At 36.9% G+C, this 20,230-nt stretch overlaps 1 protein-coding gene across 15 annotated transcripts in view; it reads right to left on the bottom strand.

Annotated features, from left to right (window-relative positions):
• The window catches only part of CADPS2 (calcium dependent secretion activator 2), a 292,864-nt gene that overhangs the window by 127,978 nt on the left and 144,656 nt on the right, over positions 1 to 20,230 (bottom strand). For all 15 annotated transcript variants that reach the window (XM_027897001.1, XM_027896994.1, XM_027896999.1 and 12 more), the window contains exons 7-8: positions 19,657 to 19,768; positions 9,747 to 9,886 (exon numbers count right to left, since the gene is read on the bottom strand). In XM_027897001.1, the coding sequence (XP_027752802.1) occupies positions 9,747 to 9,886; positions 19,657 to 19,768 (252 nt within the window). The remainder of the gene's footprint in view (positions 1 to 9,746; positions 9,887 to 19,656; positions 19,769 to 20,230) is intronic.

Raw genomic sequence — 20,230 nt, forward strand, 5'->3', positions numbered from 1 at the left:
GCATCCATAAATCACTAAAAGTGCTGCTTATAATGTACATAAGAAATTTTGACCTTAGTATATACAAGTGCATGTACCCTTATGAATGTAAAAATGAGAACAGGTTTGTCTGAATTTATCAAGACAAGGTAATTACAGTTACATGAATGACATTTTCAGCGCTCTGACTAAATAAACAAAAAAATGTACACTATTACTATTGGATCAAAACTTAAATTTTTTATTAATTATGCACCAAAATTCGACTAACATTTCTGCTGAAATATAAATCCCATGTTTTAATTTTCAGATTTGCTGACTTCAGAGTTTCTCAGTAGTTTCATTCCACGTGTCAGAAGTTCTTGAAATGCTTGGGTTTACTCTGTGCTGGGATTCATGAGATCCGTCTTGCAGAAAGGGATACTCACATGCTTGTGTTCAGCATCTTGGATCTTTGGAGTCAGTAACTGTCTGAGATTTAATGTTAAAAAGAAAGATATTCTCCTCTTCCTAAGTTTTATTAAAAAGCTCTCATGGTTTCAAAGGAATCACGTTAACTTCATGCAGTAGTTAAGTTAGAGATCAGCAATGCCAGTCCTTTCCAGTTAATGATATTCACGATATTCAGCAACAACTTCATTTCATGAAGTATTCTAAAGTTTGCAGCTAGGATACTTTTCATAACAGTTCATGACATATCCTTCTTCAGGATTGTTCACTGAGTAGAGAAAATATACTCTAATCATATAGATATGTGGTGCTGCATGTTAGATGACATTTTGGCACACCTTGACACAAAGCAGGGAGCAGACATTCCTGGATATGCAGTGGTATTTGCTGTGCTGTATACTCCCGGTGCAGCTCGCATTTTTTTGCCAACACCCTTTTTTTTTCTTCAGCAGTCTGCTGTGTTTAAAATTCAACCAAAGCCTATTTCATCAGCCGTAAAACATACCTTCTGTGAGTGGTAAAGCACTGGCATTAACACAGTTTGCTTCAGCACTGCAGAACTACCTACAGGTACTGTGCTTGTCTTGATCAAACCTTAGATTGTCATTCTAGGTCTAGGTTGAATATGGACTGGGAAATGAAGCCTTGTAGTTCACACCTCTTTTGTCTTTGAAGTCAAACAAACTCAGTTGAAAGTTGGATACTTCTTTATTCCTTCCTGTCAGAAATTACAATGAAATCTTTCGCCCAGTGTCTCAAAGGTATACGGCAAGCAAATACGAGGTCACATTGTACCTGCATTGTTCTGTCTTTATGAGAGAATTCCCTTTAGATATGTCTGCTTTTGTTCATCTTCCGTATTACAGACATCCCCAATAGCTTACAAGGTATTCTTTGGAAAGGAGTTCATCTACATGGGTAGATGAGAATGAGGTTCTGAGGACAACTTGGGCACTACACAGAGGCCAGCTACACTGAGTCAACATTGTCCCATTTGCCAGTAACAGGACAGATGGGAAAAACTGCGCACTAAAAATCACAGTGAGAGGGAGTGACTAGGTTTTATTTAGACCCAACTACGACGAATACACACAGTTCCTGTGATGGGATCGTCTTGCAGCAGACTGCTGCATCTCGCTGCTGCATTTCAACATGTTGTAACAAGATTTCATGTGGCTACAACTGAGACTCAGGAACCAGGAGTATTTTTGTTATATGGTTATTAGTGAATCAAGAACAAATCTTTCCTTTGTGGTAGGCACCCCTTTCCCACACACGAGGAAGAGTGGTGGAGGGTTATCTTCACAGAGATAGTTTCAAATGGCACAAAGGTAGTCTAATAACCTCACATTTGTATATGAATAGCAGGTCACCTCGAAACTCTGGAAGGCCTGGTGTTGGCAGTGGGCAATCTCTGTCAGGTATTTGTAGAAAGATTTACCTTCTAAATGTATTTGAGACTTATTAGGAGTACTTTTAATATAAATTATAAAGAATACTGATATACTGAAATACAACTCTACTGTTCTTAGGATAAGAACATTTTTTGAATAGAATTGCGGGTATTAAAAATACAAACGAAGCATGCCTGCTGCCAAATAGAACAAGCTGTATATGTCAGAGGACATCACAAACCCTAAACTACCACTGGTGCAAGCACAAAATCCTCACAGGAGTTAACTGTAGTGACATTTATTTCAAATATTTATTTAATTCCATGAGAGTTGAATAAAGTATGAAACTCAAGAAATATCAGTAGGAGTGAGAATAGTTCTCCTTACTGCATGGTTACCTGTAGAAAAATTGTCTTACTATTGATCAAATCAGCCTGAGTTTCATTTAAAATAAAAGGAAACTTAGCTTCAAAAAAATCACTTATGCAGCTGTGCACAGTTTATCTCTGACCTGAATTTAGACTTGAGAAACAGTGAACTAGACAGAAGAAAAAGATGACATGACTGAAGCCCAACTCTTGCTCTGGTAATTCACTTTTTCAAAGCTTTGTGTCTAGTTATTGGGCATTTATTTTAATTTAGTAGATAATCTACACTTCTCACGAATGCAGTAAATAGAGAAAAGTTTACCTTACCACCTCCTTTTTTTCATAGATAGTGTCTTAGCAGTGATAAACCAACCTGTAAAAGTATCCCTCTCTACCTAGTAGGTGCTTTGAGAAAACTCAGAGAACTCTAACATAGCCTAAACAGCAATATTTTTAGGTTGCTATAGTGAGGCCATGTGACTAAAAGATTAGAAAAAGATTCCAAACTATCTGACGTGTAAAGTTTGTAAAATTCAAAGAAATTCAGCAGTTTCTTTCATCTGACTTTTCTTATACTCCCTGGTCTTGACATTCACAAATAAGCATTCTAAAAAAGGACTGGAAGAATTTTGCTCTTCAAGGCAGTAGCTGAAGTCAGTGCTCTGCTGCCCTTTTCTAAACTGGAAGAAGAAATGCAATAGCACCAAACAGAAAGCTAGATGGTGCTACTATGCTGACTTTCTGATTATAAGCAGATGGACTGCACACAGACTTGGATAGACAAATCAAATATTATAGAGAGATACAGAAGAGTCTGCTTATGTAGATGCAGAAATGCTGTAGTTGAATAAGTATTTGTGTATCTTTACATTTGGTTGAACAAATTATGCTGTATTGATAAGAAATGAAAAAGGAACAGGAATCTCCCTTTCAGAAGAGAAAAATGTTAAGGAAAAACATATTTTCAGTAACTGTTGAAAAGCAATATAGAAAGATATTCTTTTTATCTCATGGAAAATAGTACTAGTTGAAGAAGTCTATGCTACATATTATCATATAATAACAAAGATTAGTAAGGATTTTCTAAGATGTTGGATAAATCTTAGGTGTCATTGTAGGTTTCTAACACTTTGAAGCAAGCAAAACTAAACTCGGTATTTTAGCTTAGCTAAAAACATGTTTCTCTTTCGTCTGTTTACTGTTGGTAAAACTAATTATTTTAAATTATTCTGATATATTTGTGTATTTTGGCTCAGAAGAGGGACAATTACAAAGGCCTATCTGTGACAGGGAGCATGCAGTGCTTGCTAAGAGAAGTGCGATTGTGTTCCTGACATCTTGATTTGTAGAAGTAACCCAGAATTTAAATAGAGTCATTTCAATGTAGTCACCTTGCATATTTTTTCTGAAATAATGATACTGGGAGCAGATCTCATCTTCAAATCAGCCATCAGATTACAAATCTTGAAGTTATAAAGCTAATTCTATTTCTCCTCCTGCTCTTTGCCAGGTGACCATGGACAAACAGCACATAAGAGCTGGCACCACCATCATTCTGGCTAACTTCAGTGTCCCTGTGGTTCTTACTCATGAGCTCACTAGTAGCTATGACCATGGTTTATCCAGGTGACAGGTGTACAATAGCCCTACCACCGAGAAGCCAGCAGACCCCAGTGCTATCCCCAGCTTGGTCTACAAATTGCCTGTGACTTGTGGTGATCTCTGTTCATTCCTGTGCTTCAGTTCACTCAGCTGCAAATAAGATTATACTCATCTTCCTGTACTCAGGGCATTTGTCTCACAGATTTCCTTTAGCTCTAAAACTACAGCAGCAGGAGGAGAAATGTGATACTTCAGTCACAGTCAGAAACCACTAGCTATATTTATTGTTTAAAAATGCTCTCCTAAGAAATTTTCAGCCAATTTCAAGTGCAAAAGAGAAAAAAAATTAAAAGGTTAGTAAAAAAATGGACATCTTTATATTCTGAAAATACAAAAATACAACCATAAAACCCCCACAAAACAAAAAATAAGACAAGTTGTGAGAGAAAAATGATTTCACACAGATTCCTTAAATTTTCAGAGACCATAAGTCACCAATACACTTGCTTTACAGATGGGAGACAGAAAATCCTAAGTGCTTGCAGAATGTATATTCCAAACATAGAAGTTTAAGAAATTTAAGGTACAACATTTCTATATGCAACATGTCATAGCTGAAACCAGAACAGAACTTATAAGAATGAATTTTGTCCTTCAAATCTTTGAAAAAGTTCTGATCAAGAGCTAGGTTAAAATGTTTTACTTTGGAAGTAAAACCCAAATAATACTACTTAGTAATATTGTCCTGTTCAGGCTGTTCAATTAGTAAGAATTTGATTTTGGTTTATTAATTATTTTCCTTCTGTTTTTTTTTTTTTTTTTTTTTTTTTTTTTTTTTTTTTTTTTTTTTTTTTTTTTTTTTTTTTTTTTTTTTTTTTTTTTTTTTTTTTTTTTGGTACGATCATTGATTATTACTAATCCTTTTAAAGAAAGCTCACTATTCTTTTTTTGTCTAGATTGGAAGCAATAGAATAATACCCTTTAGTAACCACTAGGCTATGCTAACAGTCAACTTAACAAGCACAAAATCTACTTTAAAAATAAGGCATGCTACAAGTGCACACAGATGTGCAAAGGCACATAAAAAAATCTCCCACACATTAGAGAAGGTATTTACAGTAACTCACATATCTTGAGTCAATTAACTTGTCCTGCTTGGGTTTTCAACCCTAATATAATTATGACTTAAGGAGAGCCAAGTGAGCCTTCCTGAAGCAAACAACACTTCTCTAACACTGCTATTCTAACTCAGCAGAAATAAACAGGCTTTTAGCATTTTATAAAGGAAGTTTTAAGCTCCAATTTTCCTCATTTTCTCTTATGATTTGTTTCAAATTCAAGACTGTAACAGAAAAAAAAAATTATAGAAATCTTAAAACCCCTCCTTTTGTATGAAGGTTTGCTTTACTAAACAAGGAAGATTAAAAAAAATATCTTGTATGTGGTCTGCATTTTAGACAAATTACTGTATTCTATGAGACGAAAACACATTAGAAATCATGAGACAGGAATTTGAAGTATCACAAGTTGTCAATAATTGGAACTGTTTTACAAATCCCCAATAATGAATCACATTTATCTTGTCATTACTTAGACTAGCCGTGAAGGGTTCACCTTGTAATGTATTGAAAGGACTGAAGTAGAAAAGGAAGGTTATATATAATTTGGGTTAATTCCTCCTTTGAGAGCCTTTCACACAATAATAAAATAAAAATCTAAAATAAACAATAGGATAATGTTTACTGTAAGTGTTCCTTTTCTTCTTTAAGCATGTAACAGAATGCATAGAAAAAACACGAACTGTTTCCTTGATCGAGTGTTTTTTTAAAATCACATTAATGGAGTAACACTACATTAACTGTATGAACACGTCAACATAAACACCAGAGTAAAAGCATGTGGTTAGCAAAGCTGGTTCTGTTCTGGAGAAGTACAAATGAACTGCAGTTGAGATTCACAGTAGTGTTGAGTCATAAAGATTTTTATTTCTTGCTCTTAGAAAGTTACAATTCATAATAAAAAAGCCCTAATTTATAATTTTATTTTAAATGTAATTTTTGGTTATGACAGTGGAAATCAAAGAGAGAACATTATTTGAATGTGCTGCAGTCCAGAATGCTACTTGTGAATTAAGTACAAGACAGCACTTAATGCTATAAAATTGAATATTCTTGGATCATAAATGCAATACAAGTCTTGAAGTCTTCCAACATAACCCTCGAGTGAGTAAGCAAAGTCAGTCTTAAATAGGGGAAACTTTTCTGAAGAGGCAAAATTGTAAACGCACCATTAGCTTGGACCTGTGGCTTTTGCCAGCCCTGCAGAACCTGAAATACTTGAGCATGGCTTCCATATCTAAAAACTCTCTTCCTGTAATTAGATAGAGCATTAATTTAAAAACCCCATCTTTCTGCAATTGGCTGTGGGATAAAATTTTAATTCAACTTTGAATAAATTTAAGATTCTAATCTGAAAGACATTATGTAATGCCAAGAGACTGCCTTCTTTTTCTATGAGAGAAATAAGAATCTTGTACGTTAGTTTGTTAACTCTGACTGACACAGAAAATTTAAGTTGTCTAGTTCAAAGATTGGGCAGAGATGAATCATGAGATGCTTCTGAAAAATAAACTGAAGAAACAGAACGTAGCTGGGCTAATCATACTAATTGATTAGAAGTTTGTTATTAGGTTGTAAAATTCAACTTGCTAACTTGATGAAATTCCAGCAGAAAGGATGATCACATCCTGTCATTCTTTTTATTTCTCTCCCTTTTGTGTACTCTATGATACTGAATGTAAATATCTGACCACATACTAACAGTCAAATAAAATAAAATAAAATAAAAATTAAAAATAATAAAATAAAATAGACAAAAATCTCCCAGTCATTTTCACTATTCAGGACAGCAGCAGCTGCCTTCCAGCTCTTCCGAACTTTATTTTGTCCTATATCCTGCTTCGTTATGTGTCATGCAAACAATGCCTTATAGAGATAATTGAGTTATTTGCATTTCCATGTTGTGCAGGCCCACCAGGGAACTCTAATAACACTGCCTGGCAAAGCATAAGCCTTTGGCTGAGTGAAGTGACAATGCCTCAAGTCCCCCAGCTTCTCCAGAATGTGGAAACTTTTTCTACCAGATGCTTCCCAAGATTCACCTTCAAATATGTATGATCCTGGGAGGTGGTACTATTCTCCCTTGTTAACAGGGCAACTGAAGTACTAAAAATTTTAGGCTTCAGATATTAAGACGAAGATCAAATTCTTTCGATATTTGGACTCCAACAGCACAATGTATATTTACATCTGCATTTCTACTGATTTCAGCTAATGGCCATGAGTACAGGAAACAAATAACATACCACCAGTTACCATAAGTGGAAATATTTCAGTCTCTTACAGGGATGTCCTTCTGTGCAGCACAAACAGGATAAAAGATAGTTTTTCCAGTTATCTCTCAACTATTTTAAACACAAAATATTCCTTTGCCTTCCTGTAACACTGTCCATCATCCACTATTTGTTTCCAGCCCCTTCACAAATGCAGATTTCTCTGATAACACAATATCAGTTCAGAACCAGAATAGCTTTAATATGTGTGTTGAAGCAGGTGTGAATCTCTCTTGAAAAAACAGCAAATGACCACTTAATGCTAATACTCACCCAGAAAGTCAAGAGAGTGCCTGGATTAGGGCTCTTCATAACATTAACGGTTCCTGACTGTACACTCTCATAAATCTACTAGCAGGTGTTCATTTCTCTCCAAAAAACACCCTCTTCCTTCCTCTCACTGCAGCTCCAGTGCCATCATACAGAATTTCATCTACCTCTTCAATGGTTATTGAAGGAATTATTAAGCTTTTATTTCATTTCACATATATTTGTGGTGGAGAAGTCCATACAGCTCTTCCTCGGTGCCCTAACTTTTCTAGGCAAGTGTGTAGGTAATAATCATTATAGCTAATGGCCAAAAAGAAAGGGAAATGATGACTGACCTTGAGCATTTTTAGTGGGAAGAAAAACAATATTTGCCTGGACAGTAGTGAAAGCAGTAACCCTAATGTAAAATGAAGTAAATAACTGTGCCAGGAGATGAGGATTCAAAATCAGTGTGAGGAAGTAACCAGCAGCAGCAGATGAAAGCGATAATGATTGAACAAAATTCTTGACAGCAATATTTGATTGGGCTCTTTAATGCTCAAACAAGAAGACTACTGATATAAACCACTATGGAAAAGTAAATTGGGGGTTTAGAAAGATCCTCTGGAGATCCCAGAAGAACAGCTGCTAGCTGAGAAAGTTTCTGGGGAAACAGGAGCATAACGAGAGGAAACACTGGAATCTTTTCCTCTAATTGGGGTTGCAGAGAGCATGACCCCAACATATCAGTGACGTGATCAAAAATGGTGACTTCTTCTAGTCATGGCTTGGGATAGGTGCAAGGCAGCACAACATCCCTGATGTGTGTAGAGTGGAGTACACAACTGAACCAGGTCACGTGCAAGTGGCATCTGTTGCGTATTATTCGTTACTGATGCTGTTCAAATCACTCTGCCTCCACAGCTGCCTTTTGACAAACCTGCTGAAGAAGGCAGGCAGCACAGTGCCACCCTGTATCACACTGAATACTGCAACTGGCTGAACACCTTCCAGCAGCAGGAAACTAAAACCATACAGTGGGCTGAATCTAAACAACAATGGGTCACCACTACCAAAGCATTTCAAAGGTGTTTGCTGAGTGTAAACGGATGGGGCAGGGAGTGGGTGGGGACTCACAGGAAAGCATCATGCTTTAGTACTGACAAACATCTCTCTCTCCTCCCCAGCCCCTCTCCACTCCACCTTATTCAAGTCAGCCTAGTCTTCCTACTTTCTTCTGCCATATTAGCCAATTTCCCTGATTCAGGTATTTGCAGCACTACTTTGAAGTTTTCTCATCTCAGTCCCAGTCTCCAAGCACAACACCACCATGTTGACTCCATGACTGGTTTCCTTCTCTTTCCTCATAGCTCCTGATCACCAGCCGCTGGTCTCCATCCAGCAAGTCTCATTGTTACAGTCCTGATCATCTGCATCTAAGTTTCCCAAAAGCAAACTGAGGGATGAGCTTGATACCTGAGAAATTTCAGCCCAACAAATTAACACTTGACCAAAACTGATATAAGTTTGGTTGTTTTTTTAGAGAAAGTATCATATATATATATATAGATAGATAGATAGATAGATAGATAGATAGATAGATATACACATATATGAAATTTTGGCAATTACTGCCTATCTTCAATGAGCAGAATACTAACAGGAGGAGACTGAAAAGAAATCTAAATAGTATAATAGATCTAAATATCTAAATATCTAATAGATTCTTTGTGATTGCCTTACAACAAGATACGCCCCCGCTTACTGTCAGCACGCTACCTGTTCTTGCAGTGGGGCTGAGGAATAGTGGTGGCAGTCAACTAAAGGAGCTACCTTTATGAATAATCTATTCCACATAGCTTCAGTGTTAGACAGAAAAACATCCTTACACTGGTAGTTGTACAGAGATTCCTCTCAAGAGAAAGACCATACAGAGAAAGGAAAGGGGAAACTAGTTGTCAAGTACCATCACATTCAGGTATATTACTAATCCTATTTTAATGGAAAAATATGTGTTTTTTTAACTAAGTGATATAAATTGTAACATTCATAACTACTATTGAAATGAGAATTGTACTTTTAGTTCTGCATTTCAGACTTAGCTCATCTTATGTCTTTACACATCACTGACCATCTGAAATGGATGTTATTCCTGACTAGTTTAAACTTTATGTATAAAATGAGGATATCATAGGAATTGTTTTAGATTTTATAATGCTTTAAAAACTTTACAAATTTAGATACATATGGTTAAAACACAGGCATAGTGAGGGAAAATAATAAAATACAGACAGACAGGAAATGGACACTTACCCACAGTGCTTCATGTGAGGTGGTTTATCCATTCTCACTGCCAGTTTAATTTTCAAATCATTGTCCTGGCTGTTCTTGGGGACTATCATTTTATGCAGATCAGGTGCCTTTGGGCTATTGGATGTTGGATATAACACTACCTGCAAGTCATAAAGAAAAACTTCAGTAAGTTGATAAAAAAATCAACTGTTAGTCTTTAATGGAAACTTCTAAGCAGTGAAGATTCTTGTTGTATTTCCTCCAGTATGAAAGACAACTAAAAAGGATTTCATAAATCTGATACACCAGTTAACTTGATCTTATTGTAACAGACAAATTTCCAAAATTAACTCCTTCCTTTTCTTACAAATTGGAATTTCCATATTATGAATTAATAAAATTTCCTCCTGTTAATACATTCTGAATTAACAGTTTCAAATTAAAAGAAACAGTTAGCATTTCAGAACGATCACATACAATAGGAACCTAAACTTTTACATTATTCAGTGCTCTGCTGGAAAAACCCTGTTGAAATAATTTGCTGTAGCATTATGCAGTGGATCAGGCCTCCAGCAATGACATTGTTTGATAAAAGATAACCAAAATATACTCTTCATCTACATTTTTTGATCAATAGCACTAGTAAAAGTCAGTTTTAGTAAAAATTGCAGAAATTGGAGATGAATTCCAAAGGATCTTTGCTGCAAATGGAATATAATAAATGTAACATACTATGTCCAGTTCTTATGTGATATGACACAAATCTTTTGTTTAATCTACAGTGGCAGACATAAAAAAAAAATACACTGAATTCTAAACATTTAATTTTAAAAACGTTTATGTAAATGTCTTGAAAATTTTACTAACAATTAATTTTAGATCAGTGTTAGTCACAAGCTGTTAAATATTTATTTACCACCCAAAGCATTTATCTGTTTATAGCCAATACAATTAAATATTATTACTTCATCAAATCTTTACCCACAGTGACATGTTCAGCAGTTATATGCCACTGAAACATAATTTCCTTTCATTCTTACTATAAGCACTACTTTTGAATCAATTTAGATCTTAAAGTATTCTAAACACACTACTTAGGAGACTTTCATAACATTCAGTAAATTCTGAACTACCATCAACATGGAGCAGTATTTCAAAAGTAACAACATTTTAAAAAGCAGCGTTCTTAACATCCTTTATTTCTTGAAAACTAAAATTAATCACTGTGTTAACCATCAAGTTAATTTCTTACACATAATAGTGGGAGCTTCTGTCACATATCTAAAAGACAATATATTCTCCTCCATGTTATTATGAAGGCTAAATCAAGGATTTGAGCAAAAATCTCCAAGCAAGTATCAATCTAATTGATGTTATTAAGCCAAAAATATTACAACACTGTCATTCAGATCTAATCATCTGAAAGATGATGTAAGTGGAAGGCCTTCAGCTTCTTATCTCACTATTTTGCGGAAACATGTTCCTGCATCCCGCTAATACAGGAGCTCCAGTCAAGCAGAGAAATATGATGCATTACCCCAAATCAAGTATGCCACCTTTGTAACACCAGTGTAAGAAATAACCTGTCAGATCTATTGAGTACATTCAGTACCTTTTTAAAGAGATAGCAGAAGAATCAGTGTATTCCGGTTTTAACAAACCGGAAGGCTACTTTTTTTTCTTTTTTTGAAACATACTATTTATGACAGAACATATTCCTTCTTTCTGATTTTCATTCTGAGTAAAAGCCATCCCTTAAAAAACATTTAAAAGCATTATGAGTATGGCTTTACATTCTGATGTATCAAACAGAAAATGATTTTTAGTTTGTTTATCTCATTAAATGCAAGATTATATAAACAGAATTATTACTCATTTCTTGCATTTAATCACCTGACATTCACATAGGATTGTAGGTGATGGTAAGAATTTTTCCTTTTCTACAGGCTTTAGTTCCCATTTTCCTGTAACAGCTTATTACAGCTCATGTATCTCAAGTGACATCTTTCTCCTGTGAATTTCTTGAGTTTTTAGAATGCTGACGAAAATATCAGCAGACAAGAGTATAATTAATTCATAACTTTGGTACTGAAAATTCTTTTTCTGAATTTTTAAAGAAATATTATGGAGCTTCAGTTTCAAAGCTCTCACAATGAATATGTCTCTGTCAGACCACTGAAGTATGCACTGTGTTGCTTTCGTATTACACTCTGTCATGCCTTCCAGCTGAAAGAACTTTGCAATCAAACTTTTTGTTGCATGCGAACACACATACACATATTCATGCAAAGCATTTGACAAGCATTAATCTGCTTCACAATAACCTTCATACTAGTATTGCCCTTAACTGCAGTGACAACCACATTGTACCAGGTGGTATGAGGTGTAAGCTCCCACCCAATCACTGAAACCAAAACACTCAGCAATTGTTCATAAGAAAAGTAAAAAGTTGCTGACATTTCTATTAGAAGCACTTTCTCCACTATGGTACACTGCAATGTCATGTCCATTGTCAGTAGAGAAACTTTTTTGTCTCAAATTTCCTTTCAGCACTGCTTAAGGGATTTCAATCTTCTGGTTGTTTTATAATATACTTAAAAAAACTGAAATGGTATCAAGTCCTACGTCTTCTCTGACAGATATAAAACTCAACTACAGGATACTCTCACTGTGTCTAAAACTCCTAAAGATTTCATAAAATTCCTACTACATCATATATTTCTGAAATTGTATTTTATTTTATTTTGTTTTATCTTATTTTATTGTTCATATACCTGTGGATATCACCATAATAGGTTATTCAGCAGCAGCACAGAGAACTATGAGTTTCTAGTCTAGAACTGTGTTTACTTAAACGAACAGGTAATCTACATTAAAAAGTATAATGAACTATTAATCACCAGAATGCTACACAGCAAACAACTGCTGTGTATTACATTACTTCAACTCATTTAAGGCAAATTAATAGAATCAGAACAGTGTGGGTTGAGATTCTTCAGTAAATTCAATCATCTCATGATCATTAAAAATACTTGACTACATGTTCCAATTATATTTGTCATTACACTTCCTCAGACCACAACATAACTGAAAAATTGTCAAATTCACTTTATGTCTCTCCTCATTTGGATGTAAAATAAACACAAAAATCTTAAATACTATGGAGCCACACTTATATGCATTTGTGAAAAGTGATGTTCTCAAAACACTGTTTCTTAACTGTAAGTGACTGAAAATGTTTCTCTCCTGGGCTTAAAAAATGACAGGTTGAAAGACATGAAGCTAATATCACTTGACGGCTTAACTAACCATCACTTTTGTGATTCAGTTGGGTATTTGGGTCCCCAGCTGGATTACAACAGAAGAAGTTAAATGAATTACACCTGAGCCAAACAGTCAATTCAGACAAGCAACTATTAACTCTCCTCTGTCTTTGGCCCACTGATCATATCTTCTTTTAAAGCTATAAAGAAAAGTTGAGTTGTCCCAAGTACTCTGAAAGCCTGAACAAATCAAACTGGGGAAAATCTTGCCTTCACAGAGCAGAGAACCTAGAGGAAGATTCAAAGTCAAAAGTGCTGTGCAGAAATACCTCCTGTTGGTTTCCCCATGTTGAGATAAAGCTCTCAAGCTTACCATTTCTGGCTCCAGTTGTCCTATTGTCAAAAGAATATGCAGTCCTCAAAAGGAACTAGTGATGGTAAGAGGCAAGCAGACGGGCAAGTCATAAGCACACTTGAGAAAAATCAAAAGTTAGGATATTCTCTACTTTTTATCCATCCCACACCTGCGGCTGAGTTTAGTTTCAGCCAACTTGCATCCTCACATTTGGCTGCTCCCCATGCCCTACTTCTGCCCAAACCCATGATATTCAAGAGGTGAACCCAAGTGCTTGGAGTTATCCAGTCTTTTGGTGCAAGTATGTGAGATGAGACAGATTTTACAAGTTGGGGTGATCTAAGAAATATTTTGAGATCTCAGACCATTGGCACCAGACCTTGATAATGATGGTAATTCTGAGCCAGCTATGCTGAGTTTTGACCCACTGTAACAAGCAAAAGAGATGAAAGTGAAGATCTGCATCTCTTCCTTAATGCCTGATTGAAGAGGTGACACTTAATATGTTATTACAGAAAATCTTTATCTTGCCTTCAGTACAGCCCACACCACACAGCCTTAAAAAAAAGAAAGATGCAGCCTATCCACAGTCTCCTCTTCATAACGCAGCCTAGGTCATCTTCAGAAAGCAGACCAAACCCTCAACCTGACCCCATCCGCAGGGAGGCACCCGATGGATGGGATGTTTCCCAATCCTGCCCAGTTCCCTGGGAGCTCTTTTCCTTCTTCTGGCACCCAGCTTCCTACTGTTTCTTCAAACTGCATGGTGCATAACAATAAGTATCCTTCATTGTTTGGCATGTGTAAATTTATGCTGCTGGTCATTCTCTGAGCAAGTACCACAGGAAAATCTCCTAGTTAAATATGCACTGTTTCACTGATTTGAAAAATAGTAGTATAAATCAAAAATTATTGAGCTGATTTGGGATATGAAATAAATGACTAGGAGACCCTTTAGTGTTATGTTTTTTTTTGTGGTTCTGGCTCCAGCCTCACTTATGGGACACATACCTGGTTTTGATAGAAATATCTACTGACTCCTCTTAAGTCACCCTCTACTCTAACTTGAAAGCTTAGAGCTGTTTTGAATTCTGTCAGCCCCTTGCCCCAAGACTGGCTAATGTCAGAATGCCAGAAGCTACTGTCAGTGTGACAAGAAGTGAGGTTCCTTCAAATTTCCCAGCAGCAGCCTGCCAAGCACAGCACCCACTTTCCCTGAGCATTAAGTCATGATTGCACTGCTGCCAGGAGGATGCAGAAAAAGAAGCTCAAGAAGAGGCTCAAAATCAGAGGTAGAAAGAGGAAAGTGAGATGTCTCTTTTGAGAGTAACTCTCTTAAAAAAGTTATCCCCTTGAAAGAATGGGTTAGTAACAGCTTGATCACCAAGGGAATTTATGAGTTTTCTATGCAAGCTCCATCAGCTCAACTATTAAGTAATCTCTTGCTTTTTGGCTGTGATTGTACTACTGCTGAAACACTGAGACAAAGCTTTGGATAAAACATGGTTAAAAAGAAACAAAAAGCAAACAGAAAAATTGAACAGGCACAAGGTTCAGAGAGAGCTATGTAAAGTACTGTTCATGACAAAGAACTGGGAAGACTTCACAGTTTATGCAAACAATGGACATCTGTTGATGGTGCCAGACTTCCCCTAATAGCTCTTAGCAACTGATAAAAATTGCCTTTGAGTCCTTCCCAAAGAGCCTCTCCCCTATATCTAAGAGAGAGCATGCCTGAATGAAAAATATCTCAAGCATTTCTGATGAGAGGCATTCTCAAAGATACTGAGAAACCCTCTGTTAGCATGGAAACAGTAACACTCAGCGAGACATAGCAGGATGCTGACAGGTAGACTGCTTAGGGGGCAAGAGAAAAAGGGGAAATGGAAGAAATCTGTTATCATTTTCAAAATTTAAAAAAATGACAGAAAAATCTGAGAAACTTCAGTCATTTCAATCCTCACGATCTCCAGGCTGGAAAGCTTTAAATTTACGTAGTCACAGGATGAAATTTTCTCTGCTCAGAGGCTCTTTGAATGTGGCACATTCAGAAACCTGGCAATCATGCAAGTATAGTTACCTAGTAAGTACAGCTATTTAATAATGTATTTAAATCAAACCAAGAGTAACAGCACTAAAGGAAAAAAACTCTTAGCTGCACAGCTAATTATTGCTGGCTGCAGCTGACTGTGACAAGCAGGCTGTGAGACAATAGTTCCCTTTTAACTGAATAGTCAGAGCGACAAGGCTGAAAATATTCTTATACTCAAAAAGTATCAGCAATCAAACACCACCTGCTGCTCTGACATTGTATCCACATGTGTGCTAAGCATGCACAATGGCTGTCACTTTGAATTACTAGGTTTGAACATCTTCATACACAAAGTACTGAACAAGAAAAAGTGGTGTCAGATTCCTGAGTTTCAGAAACCACTAGGCTGATTTTTCAGAAGTATTTACACCAAATTGGAGGCTTCTTCCTCAGTTGCTGCACGTACAAATGTAAACATCAATTCTGCCTTCTCTATGCACATACAAAAACTATTAAAGTGGCCAGATCAGTGTCAGTCACATAAAACCTGTACCACACATTTCAAAGATATCTGAACAAAATAAGCTCCTAATATTTCCTCATTAGAATGAACTTAGCTTCAAAGATGCAGTCTGCCTCACTTTCTGGAAGCTAAAATCAGGGGTTCACTATATGCAGAGGTCTGGACAACCACAGGCAGAGACAACTCCAGAAGCTCATTTTCTTCAGAACTCAAAGGCAAATAACATCCTTTCCCCTTCCTTGCAGCACATATCTCTGCTTTCAGTAGAAAACTGAGTTTGTTCAACTGTTCTCCAGCTTGTGTAGGACAGAGAAGAAAGGTTAAGATTTTTTTTTTGTTTGAAAACACTTAAAGTGGTCAGCAGGGAGCCAGGACAATACCCTGCAGCAAGCAAAATCTTCTCTTGGCATTCATGACTGGATTTATTGGTTCTTTTAGAAGAAGACAGACATGTCAGACTAGTGACATAGTAAGTATTACTTCCTGTCAGATAACCCCATCTTCAGTGCCTAGAAGGGAGATGTACAGACAACGGCCCTTCTGTAGCTTGGTGCTTACCTGGCGACCTTTGCAGCAGAGGTTGAGCAGCCCTCAGCCTTCCAAACAGGGTTAAAGCTCTAAGTACAGTCTGTTCTCTCTACTGAAATCATGAGACTGCATCCCTTCTGATCTACCATGAGGTAGTTACTTCTGGAAATCAGTAGTGTCTCCTCCTGAAATGGAGAACCTGCAGTGCTGATATCAGAGTCTACATCTTAAGTTCATAAGTGAGAGAGACTGCTATGCACTGATGGGGTCAATGGAAATATCTTCTCTACAGCTCCGGGGAAACCTTTGCTAGCTCTGCATTTGATGCCTTAGATCTCTTTTCCCCAAAAAACCTGATCCCTTGGTGGTAGAAGAGGCCTTTTGGTATATGATGGAAGTTCAAAATTCAAATCATGTAGCTTGATGCTGTCTTCTATTTCTAATTATAGATTAAGCAGAACAAAACCTTCAGAATAACTGCAGGGTACTGGAAATGCAAACTTCAATAATGTAGAAAAGTGGTATCAGGTCAAGGCACATGCTTTCAAGAAAGTACTTGACAGATAAGAATTAATGTCCACAGCAAGTCTACCTCAGGAGGGGTAGGTGTGTTGAATTTTTAAGTACAGGAAAAATACCAGTTGGAAATATCTTCCAACCTTTTCAGAGGATAAGAAACCTATCTGATCAGATGTACTCCTGTAAGTCACTGCAGTGTACTGATCAGGCATAAAATTGCCAAACTTTATAGGAATTAAGCTTATGCACTGGAATCCTATACCTTTTCAACGGCTATTTGAATTGAAATCTCTCAGACCTGAAAACAAAGACATTGCCAACAAAAGAAGATTTCAAAAAATAAAATGTGTACCATAAGAGTACATAGCACCTTCAAATTATTTGGTAAAAATTCTATCACATATTCTTCCAATATCCCCTGAAGCTAAGCAATCACCACTCTCAAATACTCTGGTTAAACCAAAGAAGAAAGCTGAAAGACTGCTTTTTCTCCCGAGTTGAGTATGCACCCTCATGAGCTGCAAGGTGTCTGTCAGAAACCCCCCATATTGTCAGACCTGGGAAGTGCAGAAGGACAGACACCCAAACAGGCTAATGCACATGCAACATGCTTTTGTTCATGTTATTTTCCATTATTAAGGACCTTGCACATTGTGGGAGGTTTATCTTTTACCGACTTATCTTTTACAGAAGGTTTTTTTTTTGCAAGGATGTGGGCAGGACATTTTTGGTAAATCAGGAACGGATTAAAAAGTGTAACAGCAGTATCCAAGCATCTTTTGGGTACTCCTGTTTGCTACTCCCAATCTGAGCATAAGCTTTAATTGAAGGGGGAGAAAAGGTGATGGCCTTTATTCTTTGTGATGGGGGGGAAAAAAAACAGCAATAAGAAATTATTTTAATAGCCTAATTCTGATAAAAACTCCCAAATCACAGAGCATCTGACAAAAACAAGCAGCCTGTCTGCCAAAAAAACAATAGAAGAGTAAGAATCAGCAATAGAAAGAGAAAATTGCTCTTCCCTACCTCATCTTTTATGTATCTTGCTTTGTCTCTGGGAAAGCTGGGTCAGACTCCAACAACAGGGCACTGAGCTCACTCTAGCCCTTCTCAATTACCTGTTTTTATTTTCCCTCTTTCCCCTCAGCCCTTCCAGGTAAGAAACCTTCTTTAAACTGGTTTGACCAGATGACAAATACAGATGTGTCAGAAGGCAGTCAGGAGGGCGCAGGGAGAGGAAGCAGAGAAAAAAATACAAACCAACCATCTGGGGTCACTGGATACAGTTAAGGCAAGAGCTATATTCAATATTTTACATTTGAAATGTTTCCGTTCTTTAAAATTAAATTTTAAATCTTTTTAACCTCCTGTCCTAGTAACTCAGGTTGCAGTGAAAGAAAGCAGACCAAGGCCAGTACCTGAACTTTGGCTATTTAAAGTTGCAGAGCCAGAGGATCCTGTTAACACCTGTGATCTTTAGCCTGTTTATATGGATGATGTTTCTTCTCTGATTCCTCGATAATGAATTTGCTGGCTACTGTTCACAATGGCCATATAGTTCCTTCTCCACTGACCTTCACCTTGGCATTGACTTTTCTTTTGCTTCTTTGAAAGGACTGAGCAAGGAGGGACAGAGATGAAACTTGTGTTTAGTAGCTCTGGGTAGTTCCTGTAAGTCCACCCTTTCAGTGTCTCTTCTCACTGTTCTGCATCCAGATATTGATGACTCTGGTCTGCTCAGGAGCACCCGTGTGGCTCGCCCGTCCCTGTCATACTGCCTGCCTGGCTCCTGCCAGGCTGTTTCCTTCCCCACTCAGATCCCACCTTCATCTCAGGCATCCTTGATCAAGTGACCTGGGAAGCCCTTTAGAAGGACATGAGATGAAGCAAGAAGAATAATCCTGAGGATACAGTCTTGACCTTAACAAGTGACGCAATGTCTGGGAGAATCTGTCCCGTTCTCGGAAGATGCAAAATGGGGAAGAGCCCAGCTCTTTCCAAGAAGTTGTGCTTGCTTGAATGAGAAACATCCAGGACTTTGATTGTAGAACTGAGCATTAAAATGTGAGCTATCCTTCATGTCCTAATATGTCAGACGGGAAAACTTAACAGCAGAAGGAGGGAAGATTTGCAGACCTCTCTGCCTCATTCACACTATCCTATTCTTTCTATAATACATTGCACTCTCTAGCTCTTGATTTTGTCCTAAGAAGGACAAATGATATGTCAAGATAGGGAAAACATGAAAAGGGAAGAGAAGCTCATGGAGTACAAGAACAGCTCTTATTTTAGTCTGATATATTATTTCCACTACTCCTCTCTCATTGTGCTCCATCTTTCTACCACTTAAGTCCTTCATTTCCTTTCCCCAATTGTTTCTGTATTTATTACATGCCAAGTCTTACCTCTCTCCCTTTCAATTCTAATTTGAATAGCTAAAAGCACTAGTATGTAATGTAAAAATTAGAAGAACTTTTAACAAGACAAAGAGAACCACTCTATGTAAGTTTCTGAACGGTAATCCAAGTCAACAAATCATGTTTTGAACACTAGGAGAAGTCACCCTTAATAGAAAAAGCAGTGTTTGGTACAGACACAGCAGAGCAGATTGGTACTGAATGCCTTATACCATTTTAGGGCATGTTTTATCAATATTCACACTTCTACCCATCACTTCTCACATATTTCTTGTGACTACACATAATACTCACTCTTCCCAGTTCTTTATCTTCAAGTGCCAGCACCCCGGTGCTTTCTGTAAAGAGTTTTACTTTGACAACAGGCCGAGGATGAGTAGTGGTGAAATCTCCTTGAGTTCCCCATCTGCAATAAAGAAAACAACAGAATTTAACTAGGGCTGAGGAAAGGTTTGAGAGTGATAGGACTGTCATCTTTTCTGCAGAATATTTACCAATGCACACCTAGAACTTAATTTTCAAGCTTTTGGAGGAAGAGGAGGGGAAAGAAAAGGGAGATAAATTTTTAAAAATCCAAAATCAAACATCTGCACCAAAAAGCTGGCTTTTCTGTATTACTTTGTAAATAAAAAATCAATCAAAAATTTTTAAATTGCGAACCCCAAAGAACTGAAATTATATCCTTATAGGGACAAACAGAACTAAGCAAGAAAGCAAATAAAGAGAGATCTATTTTCTATGAAACATATTATAGTCACTGTCTTGTACATACAATTCATATTAATTCACCAAAGAATCATGTCTCAACTCACTACAAGTGACCATACCATGCAGAAATGAAGAGACTTAGGTAGTGAAAATTCTTATA

Source organism: Empidonax traillii, unplaced genomic scaffold (assembly GCF_003031625.1).
Source record: "Empidonax traillii isolate 1590-97213 ecotype Southwest subspecies unplaced genomic scaffold, ASM303162v1 scaffold524:size468641, whole genome shotgun sequence".
NCBI lineage: Eukaryota > Metazoa > Chordata > Aves > Passeriformes > Tyrannidae > Empidonax > Empidonax traillii.